Source organism: Glycine max, chromosome 6, assembly GCF_000004515.6.
Source record: "Glycine max cultivar Williams 82 chromosome 6, Glycine_max_v4.0, whole genome shotgun sequence".
NCBI lineage: Eukaryota > Viridiplantae > Streptophyta > Magnoliopsida > Fabales > Fabaceae > Glycine > Glycine max.
Window position 1 is genome coordinate 45391647 of NC_038242.2, and position 20002 is coordinate 45411648.

At 35.5% G+C, this 20002-nt stretch overlaps 2 protein-coding genes across 2 annotated transcripts; one reads left to right on the top strand and one right to left on the bottom strand.

Annotated features, from left to right (window-relative positions):
• On the top strand, positions 1-1734 carry LOC100788505 (protein NDR1). Its single transcript, XM_003526141.5, has one exon. The coding sequence runs from the start codon at positions 855-857 to the stop codon at positions 1536-1538; it is 684 nt and encodes a 227-aa protein (XP_003526189.2). The 5' UTR covers positions 1-854; the 3' UTR covers positions 1539-1734.
• An 8946-nt stretch (positions 1735-10680) lies between these two features.
• LOC100789562 (putative multidrug resistance protein) lies at positions 10681-17845 on the bottom strand. The gene is made up of 7 exons (XM_003526142.4): positions 17102-17845; positions 16359-16413; positions 16032-16219; positions 15167-15624; positions 14523-15063; positions 11938-13889; positions 10681-11164 (listed from the first exon to the last, which is right to left on the bottom strand). Exons 1-7 carry the CDS (start codon positions 17279-17281, stop codon positions 10792-10794), a joined length of 3747 nt encoding a protein of 1248 aa, XP_003526190.2. The 5' UTR covers positions 17282-17845; the 3' UTR covers positions 10681-10791.
• Positions 17846-20002: the final 2157 nt, after the last annotated feature.

Sequence of the window (20002 nt, forward strand, 5' to 3'; positions counted from 1 at the left end):
TCAAGTAGTTTAGACTTTAGACGATAATTGAGTGAGATAGAGTCTATGTGGTGTGCTCACCTCCATCTTCTCCCTCTCCCCCAACAACACCAAACGATTCATTATGCTACACAGCCTATGATGTCTTATCGTTGCCTTTGTGGATTTAGATCTCAAGCATTGTATACCTGTTAAGAATTGAATTTCAGTGGATCAACTACTGTCGCTGGATAGTGTTTAATGTCTCTCAACAAAACCCACTTAAAATTTTCAGAAAACGAACCGTCACAAAAATATAACATGCACTCACAACCATCATCACTTATCAATTAACACATCATTTAACAGCAAGGACCAAATCATTAACAGGCAAAAAAAATAGGGACTAAGATTGACAATTTTTTTTAAGAATTAAAAGTAAAAACTCAAAAAAATTAGGGATAAAGACATAATTATATAGCCTAAATAAATTTACTATACCAATAAATTTTTGCAGGAGAGAATCCAATCTCACAAAAGATTAACCAAATGATTATTTAAAATGTTATATTACCCAGTAACACGAAAAAAGAAAAAGAAAGTAACTAATTAAGCAGTAAGTAGGAAGAAAGAACATGGAAGCTCCAAAACCCCTTTCACGTTGTCTCCCACATTCACATTCAAAGAGAAAAAGACAGCAAAAGAAAGAGAGAGAAAAAAAAAAACGAAGAAACAAAGAGAAAGCAACGAATTTCAAATAACACACAGAAACACTCCAACACAGATTCCATATACCATGCCATCTATCTCAATATCTCACACCCATTCCCAAAAAAACCAACCCTCTCTTTCTAGTTTCTGCTGCTTCTTCTTCTTCTTCTTCACCAGTCACGTGCATGCATGCATGCATGGCACAAGAACGCAACACCAACTGCTGCAGGTGCTGTTTCGGCACCCTCCTCTCCCTTGGCCTCACCGCGGCCTTCCTCTGGCTCACCCTCCGCACCTCTCCCCCCAAATGCACCCTCCAATCCCTCTACCTCCCTTCCTTCACCTCCCCCCACCACAAAAACGACACCCTCTTCTTCAACCTCTCCCTCCAAAACGACAACAAGGACAAATCCATCAAATATGGTGCTGTCCTTTTCACCTTCGCGATCTTCCTCGATAATACCACCACGCGGCCTCTCGCGAACGCGACCCTGGAGCCCTTCTACCAGGGCCGCAGCAAGACCACGCGCAAGTGGGGCTCCGCAAGAGTCCCACGCGACGGCAGAGCGATAGCGAATCGCTCTGCCGACGCCACGGTGAGGAATAACGGGAAGGTGTTCGTGCGCGTGGAGTTTAGGACTAGGGTGAGGTATAAGATATGGACGCTGTTTTATGTTAAACGGCAGCGTTTGGTTGGTGGGGCGAATGTGGAGGTGAATGCTAGCTCCGGGGAGAAGGTCGAGCCTAAGGGGATTAGGCTTGGGGAAATGCCGCCTAGGCTCGGGTCCCAAGCTGCCAAGGCTCGGAGTTGCTATGTGGCGTTTCTCGGAGTTTTGGTTACTGGATTGTTTCTCACTGCGTTTACTTGAATTGATGACTATTCATTATTGAGTATTTTTTTACTATTATTGTTGTTGTTGGTTTTTTTTTGGGTTAAATTGGTTTTTGGTAGTATTTGGATGGATGTGTTCATTGTTTTGTTCTGTATTTGTTGAGTTCCCAAATAGGAGATGTATAACACGCGTAACAGGTCAATTTTCGATCGATCAGTGAGATGATGAAAATTTCAGCTTATGTTGTTTTGAAGAAAAGTTTTATTTTTTACTAGGGTTAAAAAAATTAAGAAATCATTAATTATCAATCTTTCAATTAATAAAAAAAGTAATAGTGCATAAAACATCGAAATAATAAAAAGAGAGAGGTAGGAGGCACAAGAAGAAATTATAAATAATTTTAATAAAAAAAATATTTTTCTTAATCTATATACAGCAACTTTAAATGAAAAAGAGACATATGAAGTTATAATAAAAACTAAATCATCAACTTTAACAAACTGGGCAATGAATGATAACAGAAAAGAAGAAAAAAAACCCATCAACTTTTGATTCTTTTGGAAAGGATAATATACATCTCATGGGCGACAAATTTTCAAAAACGATGCAAATTATTATCCAAAAGTAAGGAAAATGTTATTATCACGGTTTGATATAGCTAGGATACAGAAGATCTCTGATCACAATCCTTTGCGATGATCTTGCTCGTGGGCTCGTGGTTGACTAAGTTGGAATGTACTTACAAAAGATAGCGAGATGATTAAGTGAATTAAAGAATGCAAGTGTGAGAGAAAATTAAGAAGTGTCCCAAACCTAGCTAGGGACCTAATGACCCTTAGAAGTTAATGCATATGTTTCATGCATATTTAGGAAAGAAAACTCTAAGACAAGATAAGAAGAATGGGAGTGTAAGATTTTATGTTTTTATTGACCTTTTCAAATTATGCTCCAAAATTACATGCATAACTAAGAGAAGAATAATAATAGTATAGTTTTCACAATGGTAGCGTATCAAAAGTAGGGATGACAATCGTATTCATACACTACGAATATCTCTACAAAAATACCTGTAAATAGGTAAAATAATTAGTTACTCAGTGGGGATGAGTTTGGAGCCGAGTATTAGCTCGTAATTTTTAATGGGAATAAGTGTAAGTATACCATACCCCAAATATAATTATTTAATTAAAATGTTATATATATTTTGTTAATTATTAATTTTATTACTAAAAATAAAACATAGTATTGATTATTGAAGTTTAAGAATTAATTCTATTAGTTTATAGTTAGATTTAATCAAGTTTAAAAATTAAAACATTGATACTTAAGAATGATTATATTTCTAATATCAGTACATGGATACTAGTATTTTCCTTGGTAGTTTTGAGTACCCCTTGCATACTATCTTTTGAGAAATCATTACTTGTAGTGGTTTGTTTAAGAACTTAGTTGGTCCATATGATAACTTTAACTGATAAGAACTCACATTAATAACTTCAATGCTGTGACCAATTAATTTCTTATAACTTTAAAAGATTTTGTCGTAAACCATGTGAAGAAAATGTCTGGGATGATATGAACCTTAACTCAGTTCCATTTGTAGAATGGAACTGTTATATGCCGAGGTTCATACTGCGCTGACCCCAAATCCTTTCAAAACCTGCTGTGGCAGTGCATTATAAGTTTCCGGAGTTGAGAAATTTTGCTTTCACTGTAACCTCAATTTTAAACTTTGTTTGATTTTTGGCTCTGCGCGCTATTTAGGAAGCCAGAACATCTTCAGTCGGACATTACACACACAGTATCTTATTCAATTTCACTACCCCAGTATTCTATGTACATGCTGACACTGTCCTTTTCACCTTCACCCTCACCATCACTTGTAGTCATGTTAACTTCAAGTCTGCAAATATATTCTCTGTTGTGGTACTTACCAAGGACAATGCAGAAAATGAAGGCCAAGAGGGGTGGAAAATGGAGCAGCAGAAGAGAGATCAATAATTATACAATCTTTTGTTGTCTTATACTGCAACCACTCTGGAACACTGCTTCCTCGATACCAGTAAACAACTTGATAAGAACGATACTTATAATAATAATCATCATTATTATGAAGATAGATCAACAATAGTTAGTTAGCTAAGCTCTAGCCTTATAACAGAAATCTGTTGTAAACCTATTAGTTGTGTGATACCCATATTTGTAACTAGAATTGGTGTATATAAGACTCAGCTGATGTAATTTTTATAGGACATATTCTTTAGATTCATTGTGATCAAATAAGAAACTCTGAGTGCAAGTGAGGAGAGGCTATTGTAAACTTCCCTAAAAGTCTTGCTGTCGTATGCTATGCAGTTGTGATCAAGTAATGAAGAAAGAATCGGCTACAGTGTGGATGCAGGGGTCTCAAATTTCCCTGAACCACGATAATTTTCTTGTTGTTTTGCTCTTTCTTTAGCACCTTTGTTCTTAGCATTCTTGCTGTGTGTGCCTGCATATCACTATATCTGCAGTTATATCATCGCAGCATTCTAACAATTGGTATCAAGAGTCAGGTTCTTGGAGGGATCTTGCGATGGGGACAAGGTTTGATGTGGAGAAGTTCACAGGGGATAATGATTTCAGCCTGTGGAGGATCAAGATGCAAGCTCTTCTTGTTCATCAAGGGCTTGATGATACACTACAAGGAGCCTCTAAGCTTCCATCTACACTGTCAGACAAAGAGAAGAAAGATTTGTTCAGTAAAGCTCATAGCACAATCATTCTTTCTCTTGGTGATGAGGTTCTTCGAGAGGTAGCTGAGGAGAAATCTGCAACAGAGATTTGGCTGAAACTTGAGAGCCTGTATATGACCAAATCCTTAACTAACAAGTTGTACCTGAAGAAAAGACTACATCAGCTGAAGATGGAAGAAGGTTCTTCTATCAAAGAACATGTTTCTTTGTCCACAAAGGCAGTTCTTGATTTGAAAAGTGTAGATGTGAGGATAGACGAGGAAGATCAAGCAGTAATGCTACTATGTTCTCTTCCATCATCCTTTGAAAATTTGGTGGACACTATGCTTTTTGGGAGAGATACACTCACCTTGGAGGAGGTTAAAGCTACTCTGAATTCTCGAGAACTAAAGAAAAAGATAACTGAAAATAAAGGTGAAGGTGGAGATCCCAAGGCATTGATGGCTAGAGGAAGATCAGAAAAGAGGGATTCAAAGAGCAAGAACAAGAGGAGGTCCAAATCCAGGAACAAGAAGGCATGCTACTATTGCAAGAAAGAGGGTCATTTCAAAAAAGAATGCCCTTAATGGAAGAAGAAGAAAAATGGTAAATACAATGATGAATCTGATATAGCAGTGGTGGCTGATGGATATGAAAGTACTGAAGTGCTCTCCATCTCAACTGAAAAGCATAGTGAGGAATGGATTCTAGACTCGGGTTGCTCATTCCATATGACACCCAATCTGGAATGGTTCAGCTCCTATAAGGAGATAGATGGAGGGAAGGTTCTCATGGGAAACAATATGGCATGTAATGTCATTGGCATTGGAACTGTTAAATTGAAGATGCAAGATGGATCTGTAAAGCTGCTCCCTGATGTGAGGCATGTTCCTGAACTTAAAAGGAACCTGCTCTCTTTGGGAATGCTAGATCAATTTGGATGTTCATTCAAAGGAGAAGGTGGAACTTTAAAGGTATTCAAAGGTTCATTACAAGTAATGAAGGATACAAGGCAAAATGGCCTTTACAAACTGCAAGGCAACACTATCTTGAACTCAGCTGGCCTAGTTTCTATCTCTGAACCAAATGCTTCCAAGCTTTGGCAGTATAGATTAGGTCATGTGAGTGAGAAAGGGCTAGAAGAACTACATAAACAAGGATTGATCGGTAATGGGAATTATCAAAAGTTAAGTTTTTGTGAACATTGTGTATATGGAAAACAAAAGAGAGTTAGTTTCCATGATGCAACTCACACAACTCAGGGTATCCTAGATTATGTACACTCTGATGTTTAGGGGCCAGCCAGGGTACCTTCATTAGGAGGAGCAAAATATTTCATAACTTTCATTGATGATTGGTCTAGGAAAGTCTGGACTTATCTGTTGAAACATAAAAATCAGGCTTTCAAGTGTTTCAAACAATGGAAATTGCTTGTTGAGAATCAAACTGGTAGACATGTGAAACTGCTCAGAACTGATAATGGCCTTGAATACTTAAGTGAGGAATTCAATGAATTTTGCAAAGACAATGGAATAAGAAGGCACAAAATTGTCAGATTGACCCCTCAACAAAATGGCCTTTGCTGAAAGGATGAACAGGACCATTTTGGAGAGGGTGAGATTTATGTTGTCCAAAAAATTGGCAAAGAGTTTTTGGGGGGAGGCTGTGAATACAACATGTTATCTAATAAACAGATGTGCTTCAAGTGCAATTGAATTCAAAACACCAGAGGAAAGATGGACAGGAAAAGCTCCGAGCTATGAAAACTTAAGAATTCTTGGATGCACTGTATATGTTCATTCTAATGAAGGCAAACTTGAACTTAGAGCTAAGAAGGGAATCTTCTTAGGTTATCCGGAAGGAGTGAAGGGATATAAAGTGTGGTTATTAGATCCTGCAGGTCCCAAATCAATTATCAAAAGGGATGTCTTTTTAGAGAAGAAGACATGATAGCAGATTATCAACAGAAGTCTGATTCAGTTCAAAAGGGTGTTCAAGCTGAGCAAAACAGACACTCTGATCAAGGAATTAGGTTGGAGGTGGAGAAGCTTGCACAAACATCAGGTCCAGTAGAGGACAGAAATGAAGCATCTCATGATGAACCTATGATTTCATCAATTCCTGAACCTGCTGATACTTCATATAACCTGGTCAGAGATAGACAAAGAAGGCAAATTAAAGCTCCTGTAAGATTGGGTTATGTTGATCTTGTAGCTTATGCTTTGAGTATAGAAATTGATTATCAAGGCTCAGAACCAATTTCTTACAAAGATGCAATTTCCAGAACCGATAGTGATCAGTGGAGATCAGTAATGCAAGATGAGTTTGACTCTTTAATGAAGAATGATACTTGGAAACTTGTTGAAAAGCCAACAAAGCAGAAAGTTGTAGGGTGTAAATGGATTTTGAAAAGGAAACCAAAAGAAACAGGAATGGATAGCTACAGATACAAAGCAAGGCTTGTGGCTAGGGGTTTCACACAAAGAGAAGGAATTGACTATAATGAGATTTTTTCTCCAGTTATGAAGCATACAAGCATCAGAATCATCTTGGCACTAGTTGCAGTTCACAACCTTGAATTGGAGCAAATGGATGTAAAAACAACATTTTTACATAGGAATCTAGAAGAAACAATCTATATGAGTCAACCTAAAGGATATGAGGTAAAAGGGAAAGAGGAGATGGTATGTTTGCTGAAGAAATCTCTGTATGGACTGAAACAGTCCCCAAGGCAGTGGTACAAAAGATTTGACTCTTTTGTAGTGTCAAATGGTTTCAGCAAAAGTTCCTATGATAGTTAAGATTAAGAGCAAGAGTTAGATATACCTGACTTGGTCACAAATCCAGCAGCAATAGAAATATGGCTCTTGGAAGTAGTGTCTACCTTGGTATTTGGAGTAGTTTTGCCTTTTGGATGCCAATCCGGATAGTCATGGAGTTTAAAACATGTCTCCACAACGTGATTATCCCCATTGCAGTGGGTACACTTGCGGATTCCTTTATTAGAATACTTTTTAATAGCAAAGGCAGTCCCCATAGTAGACTCACTATCAAGCATAGCCTCTTGGCGGTTTGGCTCGGCACAAACAATTACATAAACTAATTGATTTTTATCAAAAGGAACCATCAGAAATATTCAAAGAAATAAAGAAGCACCGATTCCTATATTGGAGAGGATGTCGGTGTTCGACTCTGATACCATATAGAAAGGTTTAAAGAATAAGTCTGATGTATTTTATTCATAGAATAATGTTGTATATATATATATATATATATATATATATATATATATATATATATATATATATATATATATATATATATATACAAGGATCCTATAATTCTTCATCTATTAAAGGAATGACAGCTGTACAAATTATCTCGATTGTAATAATGCCTAAATTACAGCTAACATAATATTTAATTGCTTAATATTAGCTAATAGAATATTTGGCATATCTTAACCGTGATAATATGCATATAAGTTATATAACTGAACGTTTATAGGGAAAAAAGAGCTTACATAAATTTTGATGACTCAATTCCGGATAAATCAGCAGATTTATTCAAAGCATGTCTCCAGGTTTGCACCCTGGTCTTATATTTTCTTTCATGCTAAGCAAATGCATTTTTGTAACTCCCTGATTGATGTCTTACATCTGTGGGTTCTACATGGTAAAAAACTGGGATTACAATCTGCCCATGTTTCTCTTTGCATTCAAGTAAAGTCACAAGCTCTTCTAAACACCAACGCGAAAAAGCATAGCCTTCTGAGAATATGATCAAGGAAATGAATGATCCTTCAATTGCTCCAACAAGTGATGGCCATATTTCATCTCCCCTCTAGAGTTTATCATCCATAAAGGCAATTATTTTCTTCCTTTAAAAAGTGTCAACCAAATGTCTAACAAATCCGTCACGGATATCCTCGCCCCTGAAGCTAACAAAAGCATCATACTTTACTTGAGGAGTGTTGTTGTCTAACTTGGGTTTTAGCCCAACACCCTTTAGTTTTTGAAATAACCGAGAGACAAATTCAAGTGAGGAAGGAGGAGGAAGTCATATGACAAATACAATACCAGCTTCTTCAAGATTAGCAAGCTTCCAAATTAAGCCTTCATCTTCATCAAATTAAGCCTTAGTTCTTCTTTTCTTTGCCCAAAAATGAATAATTGACAGAGATCAGAGTAAAGCTGTCATTGACTTCGAACAGTATGTAGCGAAGTCAGGGTTTGAGTCAACTCTTGCTCATGCAAGTTGGAATGTCATCCTGCCTGTCACATGCTATTTAAGAAGCAATTTCATTGAAAGTATCCCAAATATTATATAGCTAAGTGATGCTTTTGGGTGTTAGTTTTCAAAGTCAACTCTTGCTTTTGTATGTTGGAGAGTAATCCTGCTAGACCTGCAGATTAAGAATCAATTTTATTGAAAATTTCAATTTGAAAGTACCCCCAAAGTCAACTCTTCTAGGTTCACATAAGAGTTGCAGGATCAAAATTCTTATAATAACCTGCAGGTTCACATGAAGGTTTACTCATTAATTTTTTCTATTGAAGATTTTAGTGTAAACACATTTACAAAGAATTCAACATATTTTTTTTATCAAGTAATAGTATTAATTTCTATAACATCACTTTTCAACACTAGCTAGAAACTATTTTCAACAAAGTCAATAAACCTGCAATCACTAGTTTTAGAGCCAGTTTTCTTTTCTTAGGTTTAGGTAATAAAACTTTAGCAAAATTAAAGAGCTACCCACACTTCAATATTTTTTCAAATTAGGAAATCATTTTCCCCAAAGTTCTAAAGGATTTTTATTAATTTTCCTATGCATAATTATATTTTATATATGACAAGAAGAAATTAAAGTACTGTTTTCCTCCATAAATTAGAAGGAGATCCAGCAGTTTGCATAGCATTCATTATTCACCTTAATGATATAATTTTTCCTTTTAACTAATAATGAAGAGGTGTTAACCCATGACTTATTTCATATTATTCACAAAAGAAACTAAGATCACTAAGGTTTGATTTGTTCCAAGTCTTTAATTATCTTGTTTGATTTGTTCTCTACTTTAGTTTGTAATTTTTAAATTTGTCTTTTGCTTGATCTTTTGTTCTTAGTAAATATATATGAGAATCTTGAATAATAATAATCTATAGAAGTCATATAAAATTCTTTACCTCCTCTAGTCATTGTAGATTTTGAGACTGAGTTACCTAAAGTATATTATGTCTAAGATATCAGTTTTGCGAAATTCTGGAGGTTTACATCACGTTTATGCGTGCTTTTACATATCGGGCATTTTTTATTATTGGTTAATTTGTAAATTATGCAGAATTCCTAACTCTCATTTGTTTATTTAGGAAAAGTTAACATGTCCTAGTGGCACTGAGATTTGAACCTAGGTCCTCATGTATACTAACCCAAACCCCAACACTAGGCCAATCCTAGTGGTTCTAACATGTCCTAATCTACCATGCAATAGATCAACAAAATCAAACAAGTAGAAGATGATACAATTTCGTTCATGATTTCAGAAGTGACACGTCCTATTTTATTTTTCAACACCTTTTCTTCAATCAACAATTAATTCAACTTGACCATGTAAGAACATTTGTAATTTTTTTGGTGTTTGAACTTGAAATTTTTCAACAAAACAATAACATGAAGAGCAACTTAGTAACAACAATATCATAAAGTGAGTGCTTTTGGTTTGCTCAACGAGGGACTTTGTAGTTTTTCAATTTAAACACTTGTTGTAACGCTTCATTTGTGTGCAAAACTGAGCATCTAATATAACTGACATATATCAGATGAGTTTTTACTCCCTTTCGTATTTGTGAGGTTGTTTTTTCTAATTACACCCTTTACGCATCATCTTACGGTCTTATTGCTTCACCTGATCAGTCTTATTGATTGGTCTGTTCAGTCTTATAGCTATTTTGTGTTCACACCTGTTTCATATACAATTTCTTAACATGGTATCCAGAGCTTCATTGATCTCTAAGGGTCCATGAAGGAGAGAAAATCAGAGGTTGTGAGGGAGAGAAAACCCATAAAACAGAGTGAGAATGCTAATTTATGTTTTTCTTGTAGTGCATTGTCACAGTCTGCCTCTTAGTTATAACATATTATATGATAGATTGTAATACATGGTCTGTTTGAGTTTAAATGGCTTCCCTAACATTTTTTTTCCTGAATTTATTTATATATATATATAAATTGTCTTTACTGTAGTTAAATAAATTTATATGATATATAATACAGATAAAATGTTATAATATAATATGAAATACCTAGCGCTACTTAGGAAACAATGCAAACTTGGGGGAAAAGGAAAGCAAAAGTTTACTAGTTTGTAATAAGATCATTGATTTTTTTCTCCAAAAAAAGAAAAACAGTTCTAACTTTTCTTTTCACATCACGTTCAAGCATGCAAACATGGAATACACTTAAATCTCATAAGGGGCAACCCCGATTCTAGGTAACATGTACGTTATTGTCTCAAAAAGGCAAAAGAGAAAAAGAAAAAAAAAATTCTACCATATATTACAACTACTAATCAAGTTTACCTAGGGGAGCTACCACCTTGAAGTTTAACAAGAGAATAGTATGCACCCTCATGTCCAAGCGAAATCAATTCGTTATGTGAACCTTGTTCTACAACCTTCCCATTCTTAATAACAGCAATGTAGTTGGATTTCTGTATTGTAGAGAGCCTGTGTGCCACTACAATGCATGTTCTTCCAACCATTATCTTCTCTAGTGCTTCTTGGACCAAGATCTCTGACACACTATCAAGTGCACTAGTAGCCTCATCCAGAAGCAGTATTGCAGGATTCTTCAGTATGGCCCTTGCTAAGGCTATTCTTTGTTTCTGACCTCCAGATAGCTGAACTCCTCTTTCTCCACAGTATGTCTCATACCCATCATTCATTCCACTGCCATGACAAACATCGCCAAGACAGAAAAAGATGTCAGTGCAAAGAGGAAGAAGGTTTCAAGGTTCAGCTAGATTCGGTTTAACTTGGGAAAAATAATTTGCTAACACAAAAAGAGAGTTTAGTTAATGTCAATGATTTGACTTTGTTTTGATTTTCTCTTCTCCTTAAAGAGATAAGTGTCAGGCCAAAACACAATGTCAGATAATCTCAAAAAAATAAAAGTAACCTTTATAAATCAATTCGAAGAGCTTATTTATAGCTATTGGGACTTATTTTATGACATAAGCACTTGAGTAAGTATTTGAGAAAGTTTATGATATGTTCATAAGCTGTTTTTAGTTTATTTTCATGAGCTCTAGGATAGCTTATGAAAATAATTACAACTTATATGAAGACAATTTTACCCTATTTCTTCTTGGAGTATAGAAACAAATTATACATGAGTGCTTACATGATAAACACTTGTTGCTTAATTAAGTTATTTACTCAAATGCACCCTAAATAGAGCTTCCTCAAAAGCTAATTGGAGAAGTTTTTACTTTCAAGGAGAAGAGAAATAAAAAATAAAAAGACTCTAGCTGCCTGTTCATGTCAATTATGCTAGGCTTATGCTCAGTGTTGATTGTAATTCTTGTTTGTTTCCTTAGTGTTGAGTTTAGGCAAATGAAAGATATTTTAGCATCAGAACAAAGAATTATTTTTAAAAAAAAAAGTGATTGTGAGAGTTTTTGGTTTAAAAAAAAATATTTTGCATTGCAGTTCTCTCGTACCTTATGAATTCGTGAGCATTAGCCAGAGATGCAGCCCTTCTTATCTCAGATTCAGTAGTGTTTTCTTTCCCATAGGCAATGTTTTCTCGAATGGTGCCAGCAAAAAGTGTTGGCTCCTGACTCACTAATGCAATTTGTGACCTCAGCATTCTCAAGTTATAGAACTTGATGTCTTGTTCATCTATGCACACCGTTCCCTTTGCAGGATCATAAAACCTTTCAATAAGACCAATGACAGTTGATTTACCACAACCACTGTGCCCGACTAGAGCCACTGTTCTCCCAGGTTCAACTTTAAGATTCAGCCCCTTGAAAATCATTTGATCAGGTCTAGATGGATATGCAAAGAATACATTCTTAAGCTCAACTCTGCCCCTTATTTTCCTCTTCTTCTCGCCTCCCCAGGAGGTCTCGGGATCAATCTCAGTTTTCCTGTCAAGGATTGTGAAAACTGATCCAACTGCACTGCTTCCTTTGGACAAGTCAGAAGTCATGCTTCCAGCATCTGCAATAATGTATGCAGTGAAGAGTAATATTAAAAATGCTTGGAAGAGGTGCTTTGGTTCTATTTGATCATCTATCAAGAGCCTCCCACCATACCAGTAAGCCAATGCTGTCGATGAAGTGTTAAAAAACTGGGAGCTGAAAAGACCAAAGCCTGAAATCCATGACTGCCTAATACTCTCCTTTTTAGGCCCCACCATTGTGGATTTGAAAAGTGCCAACATTCTTTTCTGAGAGCTGAAGGCAGTTATGGTTCTGTGGTTTATAACAGCTTCACTTGCAAGTTGACTTCCCTCCCTTTGCGCTTTACGAGCTTTCTCGGCCATACTCTTCATTAAGACACTTCTTGAGTAAAAGCTTCCAATGACTAATGGTTGCACTGCAATCATCACAAGGGAAAGCTTCCATGTGAGCACAAGTCCTAGAGTGTAGGCAAAGATAGACCCAAAAATTGCTTGGGCCAACAAAGACATCCGATCGCCAACAAGGGAACGAACCAAGTTGGCTTCTGAGGACAATCTTGCACAAATGGATGCACTTGTGTTATCTTCGTGATCAAACCACCCTATCTCAAAAGTCATCAACTTCTCTAGTATCTTCTCTCTTATTCTTTTGGTCAATCTTTCTCCCATGACTGCAAAGTTATAGTGTTGGAGAATACTAGTGAAGAAGTTGAAAACACCAATTCCTAAGAAAACGAGGGCCAGGGTTTTAGCTTTAGACTTCATCTCAGAGCTATCAGTTTCAAAATAAACCGAAATAAGTGTTCCTACACAGTATGCATTCACAGGTTGTACTGCTCCTGATCCTATTGCTCCTAAGATTCCTAGCATTGCTCTTCCCCACTCAGGTGCATTCATTTTCAGCAAACGCCACTGCGAAGGAGCTGGATGATTTGGTCTTTTCAAGTTATCTTCAAAACTATCATCATCAGGGTCATATTGGATAGAGTAGGAGTAAGGTGTTCCCATGGAAAATCCCTGACTAAAGGGATACAACATGGGAGTTCCTACAGTGCTTGATCTGAAACTTACAGTTGGACTTTGAGGAATGCTCGTTCTGTGGGAGCTCTTTCCCTCTGTTAGAAGATTGGAAGGTTTGGATTCATCATTCTGAGTTGTTATTTGCTGCAACTCTACCATGTGAGCATACTCACCATCAGTCAATTCCATGAGTTCATTATGTGTACCTAATTCAACGACTCTCCCTGCTTGAAGGACTGCAATCAAGTTAGCCGTTCGAATTGTAGACAAACGGTGAGCAATGATGATTGTTGTCCTTCCTTTTGAAGCTTGATCAATTGCTGCCTGTACCACTCTTTCAGACTGAGCATCCAGTGCACTGGTAGCTTCATCAAGCAAGAGAACCTTTGGATCCCTTAGTAAGGCTCTTGCTATGGCAATGCGTTGCTTCTGCCCACCAGACAGTTGGAATCCAAACTGTCCAACCTAGGAAAACCATAATGGTTTGCAATAACAAGGCTTTAATCAATCAAACATCTTAAATAACAAAAATTTGATTAAAAGTTTGTTTTCTACATCTCAAATGGTTTCTTGTTTTAGTCCTTACATGAAAAAATTATATTTTGGTCCTTACATGAAAAAAAATGCATGTAAAATGGTACTCGCTGTTTATTGAAGGTATGATTGTGTAAGATTTTTCTGAGTTGTCCAATAAGATAGCATGGGGATACATAGGATTAGATGTCATTCAACTTTGCAAAATCTAACACTAATAACTTTGTTAAACAGTTAGAATCAATTCATAAACATTTTTCATGTAAGGACCAAATTGTAAAATTTTCTGATGTAGTGGTCAAAATAAAAAAATGGTATAAAGTTTTGTTTAATACAATATTCAAGATCAAACTATTTTGGCGTGCTCAAGTGAAAAAGTATTAGTTGGAAACCTTTAGATATGATTATGAAATTTCAAAAGAAGCACACCCAAAGTAACTGAAAATTTTAACTCAAACACAAACAAATTTAGAGATTTTTTTCTGTTTCCTTCTTTTCTCTTTCACGTATAGGGTTAGATTGTTTTCATACTATGTCTGAGCAAACAAGTTGAGATCAACTTACTTGAGTTTCATATCCATCTGGCAACTTGACTATGAAATCATGTGCATTAGCTGCTTTAGCCGCACTAATCACACTTTCCATTGAGGCTCCTTCTTTTCCAAACAATATATTCTCTTTTATGGAAGTGGCAAAGAGAACAGGCTCTTGATTTACTAGGCCAATTTGAGATCTCAACCACTTGAGCTGAAGCCTATTAGTCTTGTGACCATCCAAGAGTATTACTCCCTCAACAGGGTCATAAAACCTTTCAAACAGTTGTATGACAGTGGATTTACCTGAACCACTCCCTCCCACAAGGCCTACACTCTTGCCTGCTGGGACAGTGAGATTGAATCCCTGCAAGACTGGTGTGTCTGGCCTAGATGGGTAACAGAAGTAGACGTCTTGAAATTCAATTTCTCCCCTCACATATGATAAGGCCTTTCCTTTCTTATCTTCAGAATCTATAGTCGGCACTCGATCAATCATTTCGAAAAGGCGAGTGACAGCAGCAGTTGCCTCTGTGATGGCAGTTAAATTTGGAAGGGCACTTAAAATGCTCCTGAAATTCATGAATTTAATCATATTAGTATTAGTATGTCATATTAAAAATGTCAACTATATGACATAAAAAATAGAATATAAATTATGAGAAAATCACTTACAAGCCTCCCATGAGGACATTGAAGCCGGCTACAAATACATGGCCTCCTTTTTCTCCTTTATTAGTGATCAGAAAAGTTCCAACCCAAGCCTGAAATCCCCAACTTATATAAATAACTCCCATACTTCCCAACATTAACCCTTTTGCAAAACCTTGCTTTATTCCAAATTCCATAGTTTTCTGAAGTGCACTGCTAAATCTGGTTAGTGTTTGATTCTCCCCAACATATGAATAAACAGTTCTTATTGAAGATATTGCCTGTTCTGCTATCCCACCAGCAATCCCATAAGACTCGATCATTTTCATTACAAGATCCAACATGATCTTCCCAAATACAAGTGCCGGAACAATGAACATGACAGACAGTGGTATGGCAGCCAGTGTAAGTCTCCATGAAAGTACAAATGCCAAGATGTGGCAGAATAGGAATGTTGACATGTAAGCTACGCAGTCAGGTATCTACATTCAGAAAAAAAAAAGTATAAATTAATAAAGCATAGATATAAAAGAGTTCTATTTTTATCAGATTTTCAAACCCATCTATTATTAAAAATGCTACCAAATTAATTAGATTAGAAATTCATGTGAATGTCAAACTCTTTGGTTTCCTTGTGAAAATTGGCACTAAGTGAAGTTACCCGACAAATACATAAGTTGCACCCTAAGAATTGAGGCAGACGAAATGGGACCTTCCAACATCCCCCGCCCCCCTCTCCCTCCACAAAGGCCTGCTAGAGCAAGCGAGCCTACTAGAATAGGCTCTGATACCATGTTAAATTTCATCTTAGAGTCTACTTAATGAAAATATATATGTCTATATTTGCATTCCAAGAAAGTTTAAAGGGGAGATATAACTTCAGAAAAACCTTCTCACACAAGACAACTTGGATTGTATTTGCATCTGAGGAAATGAGGGAGACAACTTGGTAGGTTGTTGAAGAACCAGCAGTCTGAGTGTCAAAGAAGCCAACTTCTTGTCTTAGGACTGATTTTAGGTATTCCATTCTCATTCTGGAAGCCTGTCTCTCTGCAGTTCTTGTCCAACACATTCCTTCTGTAATAGTCAGAATCAATAAGTATAAAGCATGAAAAGTAGTTAGATTTACTTTTTCAATTGCTAGTCATGCTATTTACATAACTTCAAAGTTGATGTGAATTCTGTAAGTAACTAAGCTACCAAGTGTGCAGCTTACCAATAAAAGCTGAAAGTCCAACTCCAAGTGCAGCACAAAAAAGCCTCAAAGCATACTGAAAAAAGGCAAGAGAAATGGTAATTTCAAAAACTGTTGAGCAATCATGTCCCAAAAATCAAATTGTGTAAAGACCTTGCTTAATTAAGTGGTCTCCTTCCATAGATGCATAAATCATTTTGTACGAGCATACTCCACTTGCACTATCAGTGTCTTTAAATAAAGTTTCATAACTACTTAGTATATGTTCGTTTCGTGGTGGAAAGTATTAGAATTGACTTTGCCTCTTGTCAAATGTGGTTTTAATAAGAATACAAATATTTGGTCATTGTTAGGTAAAATTGATTCTGTCTTCAAACCTTGCTTTGCTAGAAGTTATAAAAAGTTGCATTTACTTTAGGTTTAAAAGTTTACACCAAGTTTTACAGCAAACCTAAAATTGAATGACAAATAGTTGTTTCATTGTTAACATGGAAAACTGAATCAATTTTACTAAATGCATCACCAAACCAAACATACTGATAAATCACTTCACTTCAAAATCAATTTTAACTAAGAAAAATCAATTTCATTCAAAATCAAATTTGCAAATGTTAACTCAAGCTCACACCTAAATCAAATAACTGTCAAAAGTTGGCAAAAGCAGTTTCAAGCAAATTTGTGTACTAAACAGGATGATGTATTTATGCCTCACGAATTGCATGTGTAGTCTATAGCAGAAGACTTTAATTATTGAGTAAGCTCACCTTGTTCACATCATGCCTTGTCAAATGACTATTCTTGTCACCATAGGCATTGATCACATCACTAAGAATGTACATCATGAGAGGGGTTTGTAGTCCATCTCCAAGGCTTCCCAAGGTCCCAAAGAACATCAACAACTTGTCCATTCCATCTGCATAACGAAACATACTATTGTTTCCCATTTCCCCTTGCACCCTCCCTATGGAGAGCTTAATTTATTTTTTCTCAAGATTCAATAAGCTTTATCAGCAATCTCATTGAAAACATATAGAAAGACTAATATATACACATTATATAATCTCTTAGCTATGCAAAATCAGCAGCCAACAAAATGGCTCTTACTATTGTCTTTTTTACAACCAAAGCCGGAATTGACACAACATGTAAGTGTGGAATTGGCCGGGCTAATACATTATTCAAACTTTTTTTTTGACAGCAATACATTATTCAATCTTAAAAAACATTATGCAACTTGATATGCGATGTTTGTTAGTTGTTGTGGCTCCACCTAGTTAATTACCCCGGCACATAGTTCCATAAGGGTCACTGTTAACGTGTCTTCTTGCAGTTTTAGATACTTGCAAAGAATCATTCCCATTACAATCGTGGATATATGATGTGTTACCAGTTGGACCTAGTCAAGTATATTGTTGCCAACTTAATAAGGCAATGATTCGATATTTCTAAGGCAGGTTTATTGGAATTGTGTTCCTGCCTTTCCATTGTTATGTAGGGCCAGTCTCACATGAGGGGTCCAAAATTTCCATTTTATTGTCTTTGATATCAATCAGGATGTACTTGCCTTCAATGGTGTCATTCCATCCAAAACACTACAAAGAAATTATCAAATATATATATATATATATATATATATATATATATATATATATAAAATGCATTGTGTAAAGATATTTTATAGTATTATTTAATCATGTATTAAGATAAGATTATTAAATTTTATAATAACTATTTTAAAAATCATATTAGCCATTAGGTTGGCTTAACTGACACGTTTGGGTAGCATGCTCAAAAATCCTAGGTTCTAATCTTCTTGTCTCTAATGTCATATATAAAATGATTTTTAGTTTGATGATAATATAATTTTTTTTTTACACTGATCAGTATATGAAAATGAAACTAATATACATATAAACGCTTAGTTTAAACAATGATGAAACTGCACACTTCATTCTAAGCAGCTACCACAATCTCTACTTTTTTGCCATTTGTAATTAGGGAATGTACTTAGTAATAAAATATGCTGCCGGCCTTACTCAGCTAGAGGTGCTTGAGTCAATTTTTGTTGCATATCATATTCTCTGTTTTTCTCACTCGCATTTTTATATTAGACAGTTTCGGATTCAGTACACAAGGAGAATTTGCAATAGGAGATTCCCATAGCATCATTTTTAACCATTTAATATTTGTAAACTTTCTAAATTTGCTTAGAGACGAAGTCCTTTGAGCTACTTAGAAGGATTTAATTTGGTGCCTTGTATTTTTTATTGTGGTGTGGAAAGTGTTCTTTTGTTTTGAGGGTACAACGTCAACGGTTGAGTAGTAGTAGTAGGTATGCTTGAGGGAATCGATTCTGATTCCTCTTTATACTGTCAAATGGTAGTAGTTATTCACCTGGTAAAAAAAGATAGTAGCTAATAAAAATATTCAAACAGTAGCTAATTTCATTCGTTTGCAGAGAAATAAAGCAAAAAAAAAAAAAAAGATGGGATTCACACTTTTACATTATATTTTAATTCAAAATTTTCATGTCAATGCACTTCCATTCCATTTGTTTCTACTTTACAGAACAGATATGTTCATTGCAGAGTTTGAACTTTGAAGAGTTCCTTTTTCTTTCTAAAATATTTTACCTGTTCATTTGCTTTCAGCAGTGATATCCTTGAAGATTTTCGTTAGCCAAACAAGTACTATCAGATACAGTTTTTTCTTTTTTTCCATTCTTCATAAAACTTTTACGAGTATTCTTTCAACCTTAAAAATGTCGCCGGAAGTTTGAAAAGATTTCTTTATGACATTCCTAAAAATTTCAACAAATATGCTTAGCAAAAAATATAAATAGTTTAATTAAGCTTACAGAATAATACAAAATGCAGTTTTGTGTTTCCTTAATCTAGATTGTTTATCTAACGTAATCTTAATGCTTGTTAAAAACATCTAATTTATTTATTTCAATAATTCTTATGCTTCTTTCTCTTCATGGGGATGATAAATAATGGCCTTGTTTGCCACAAAAATCCCACATTCCCTTATGATGGCTAGTTAAAATAGAAGCTGTTACGTTCATTTCTCTTTACACCCTTGTTGGGAAATGGGATAATAGGAAAATGAAAATTAAAAAAAAATCTTTAATGCATAAATTTATTTCCTCCCCTCACATTGTTTTCCACAGGAACCATTAAAAAAGAGTAACGACACACCCGTACTTATATATAATTTTTGTTTTCTAAATGACTCCAAAAATCTCCAATTATTAAAAAAAACTCCAATTATTTACATACCTCTCACATTTTGAGATAGGAAACAACAAACTAGGTAAGAGATGAGACTGCGAGAAGAACAAATTTCAATCATGTAAAAAAAATAACTCTCACTTCTCACCCTCACTAGATATGTCCCTTGTATGACCAAAATTAACTCCTCTCACTAGATATGTCACTTGCAAGACATCATTATCATTTAGAAAAGCAAAATCAGTACATGACAAATGGCATCTCTGAGACACCAAAAGAAGAAAAAAAATAGAAGCCGGAAGCTTAAATAAGTGATTTTAAATCCTAGGAACATTACATTTCAAATGGAGCAGGGCATTCAAATATCCAGTGACTAATGATAATACACGGATTCCAAACTTAAATCCGTTTGAATTATGAAATTTGTTTGCT

Bases quoted from the DNA above. Each gene is read 5' to 3' on its own strand.
- LOC100788505 (XM_003526141.5), top strand. From the start codon at position 855: ATGCATGCATGCATGGCACAAGAACGCAACACCAACTGCTGCAGGTGC.
- LOC100789562 (XM_003526142.4), bottom strand. From the start codon at position 17,281: ATGGGAAACAATAGTATGTTTCGTTATGCAGATGGAATGGACAAGTTG. The intron at 16,220-16,358 runs GTAAGCTGCACA...TGACTATTACAG, and splicing joins TGGACTTTCAGCTTTTATTG to AAGGAATGTGTTGGACAAGA. The intron at 13,890-14,522 runs GTAAGTTGATCT...TGGTTTTCCTAG, and splicing joins CAGATGGATATGAAACTCAA to GTTGGACAGTTTGGATTCCA.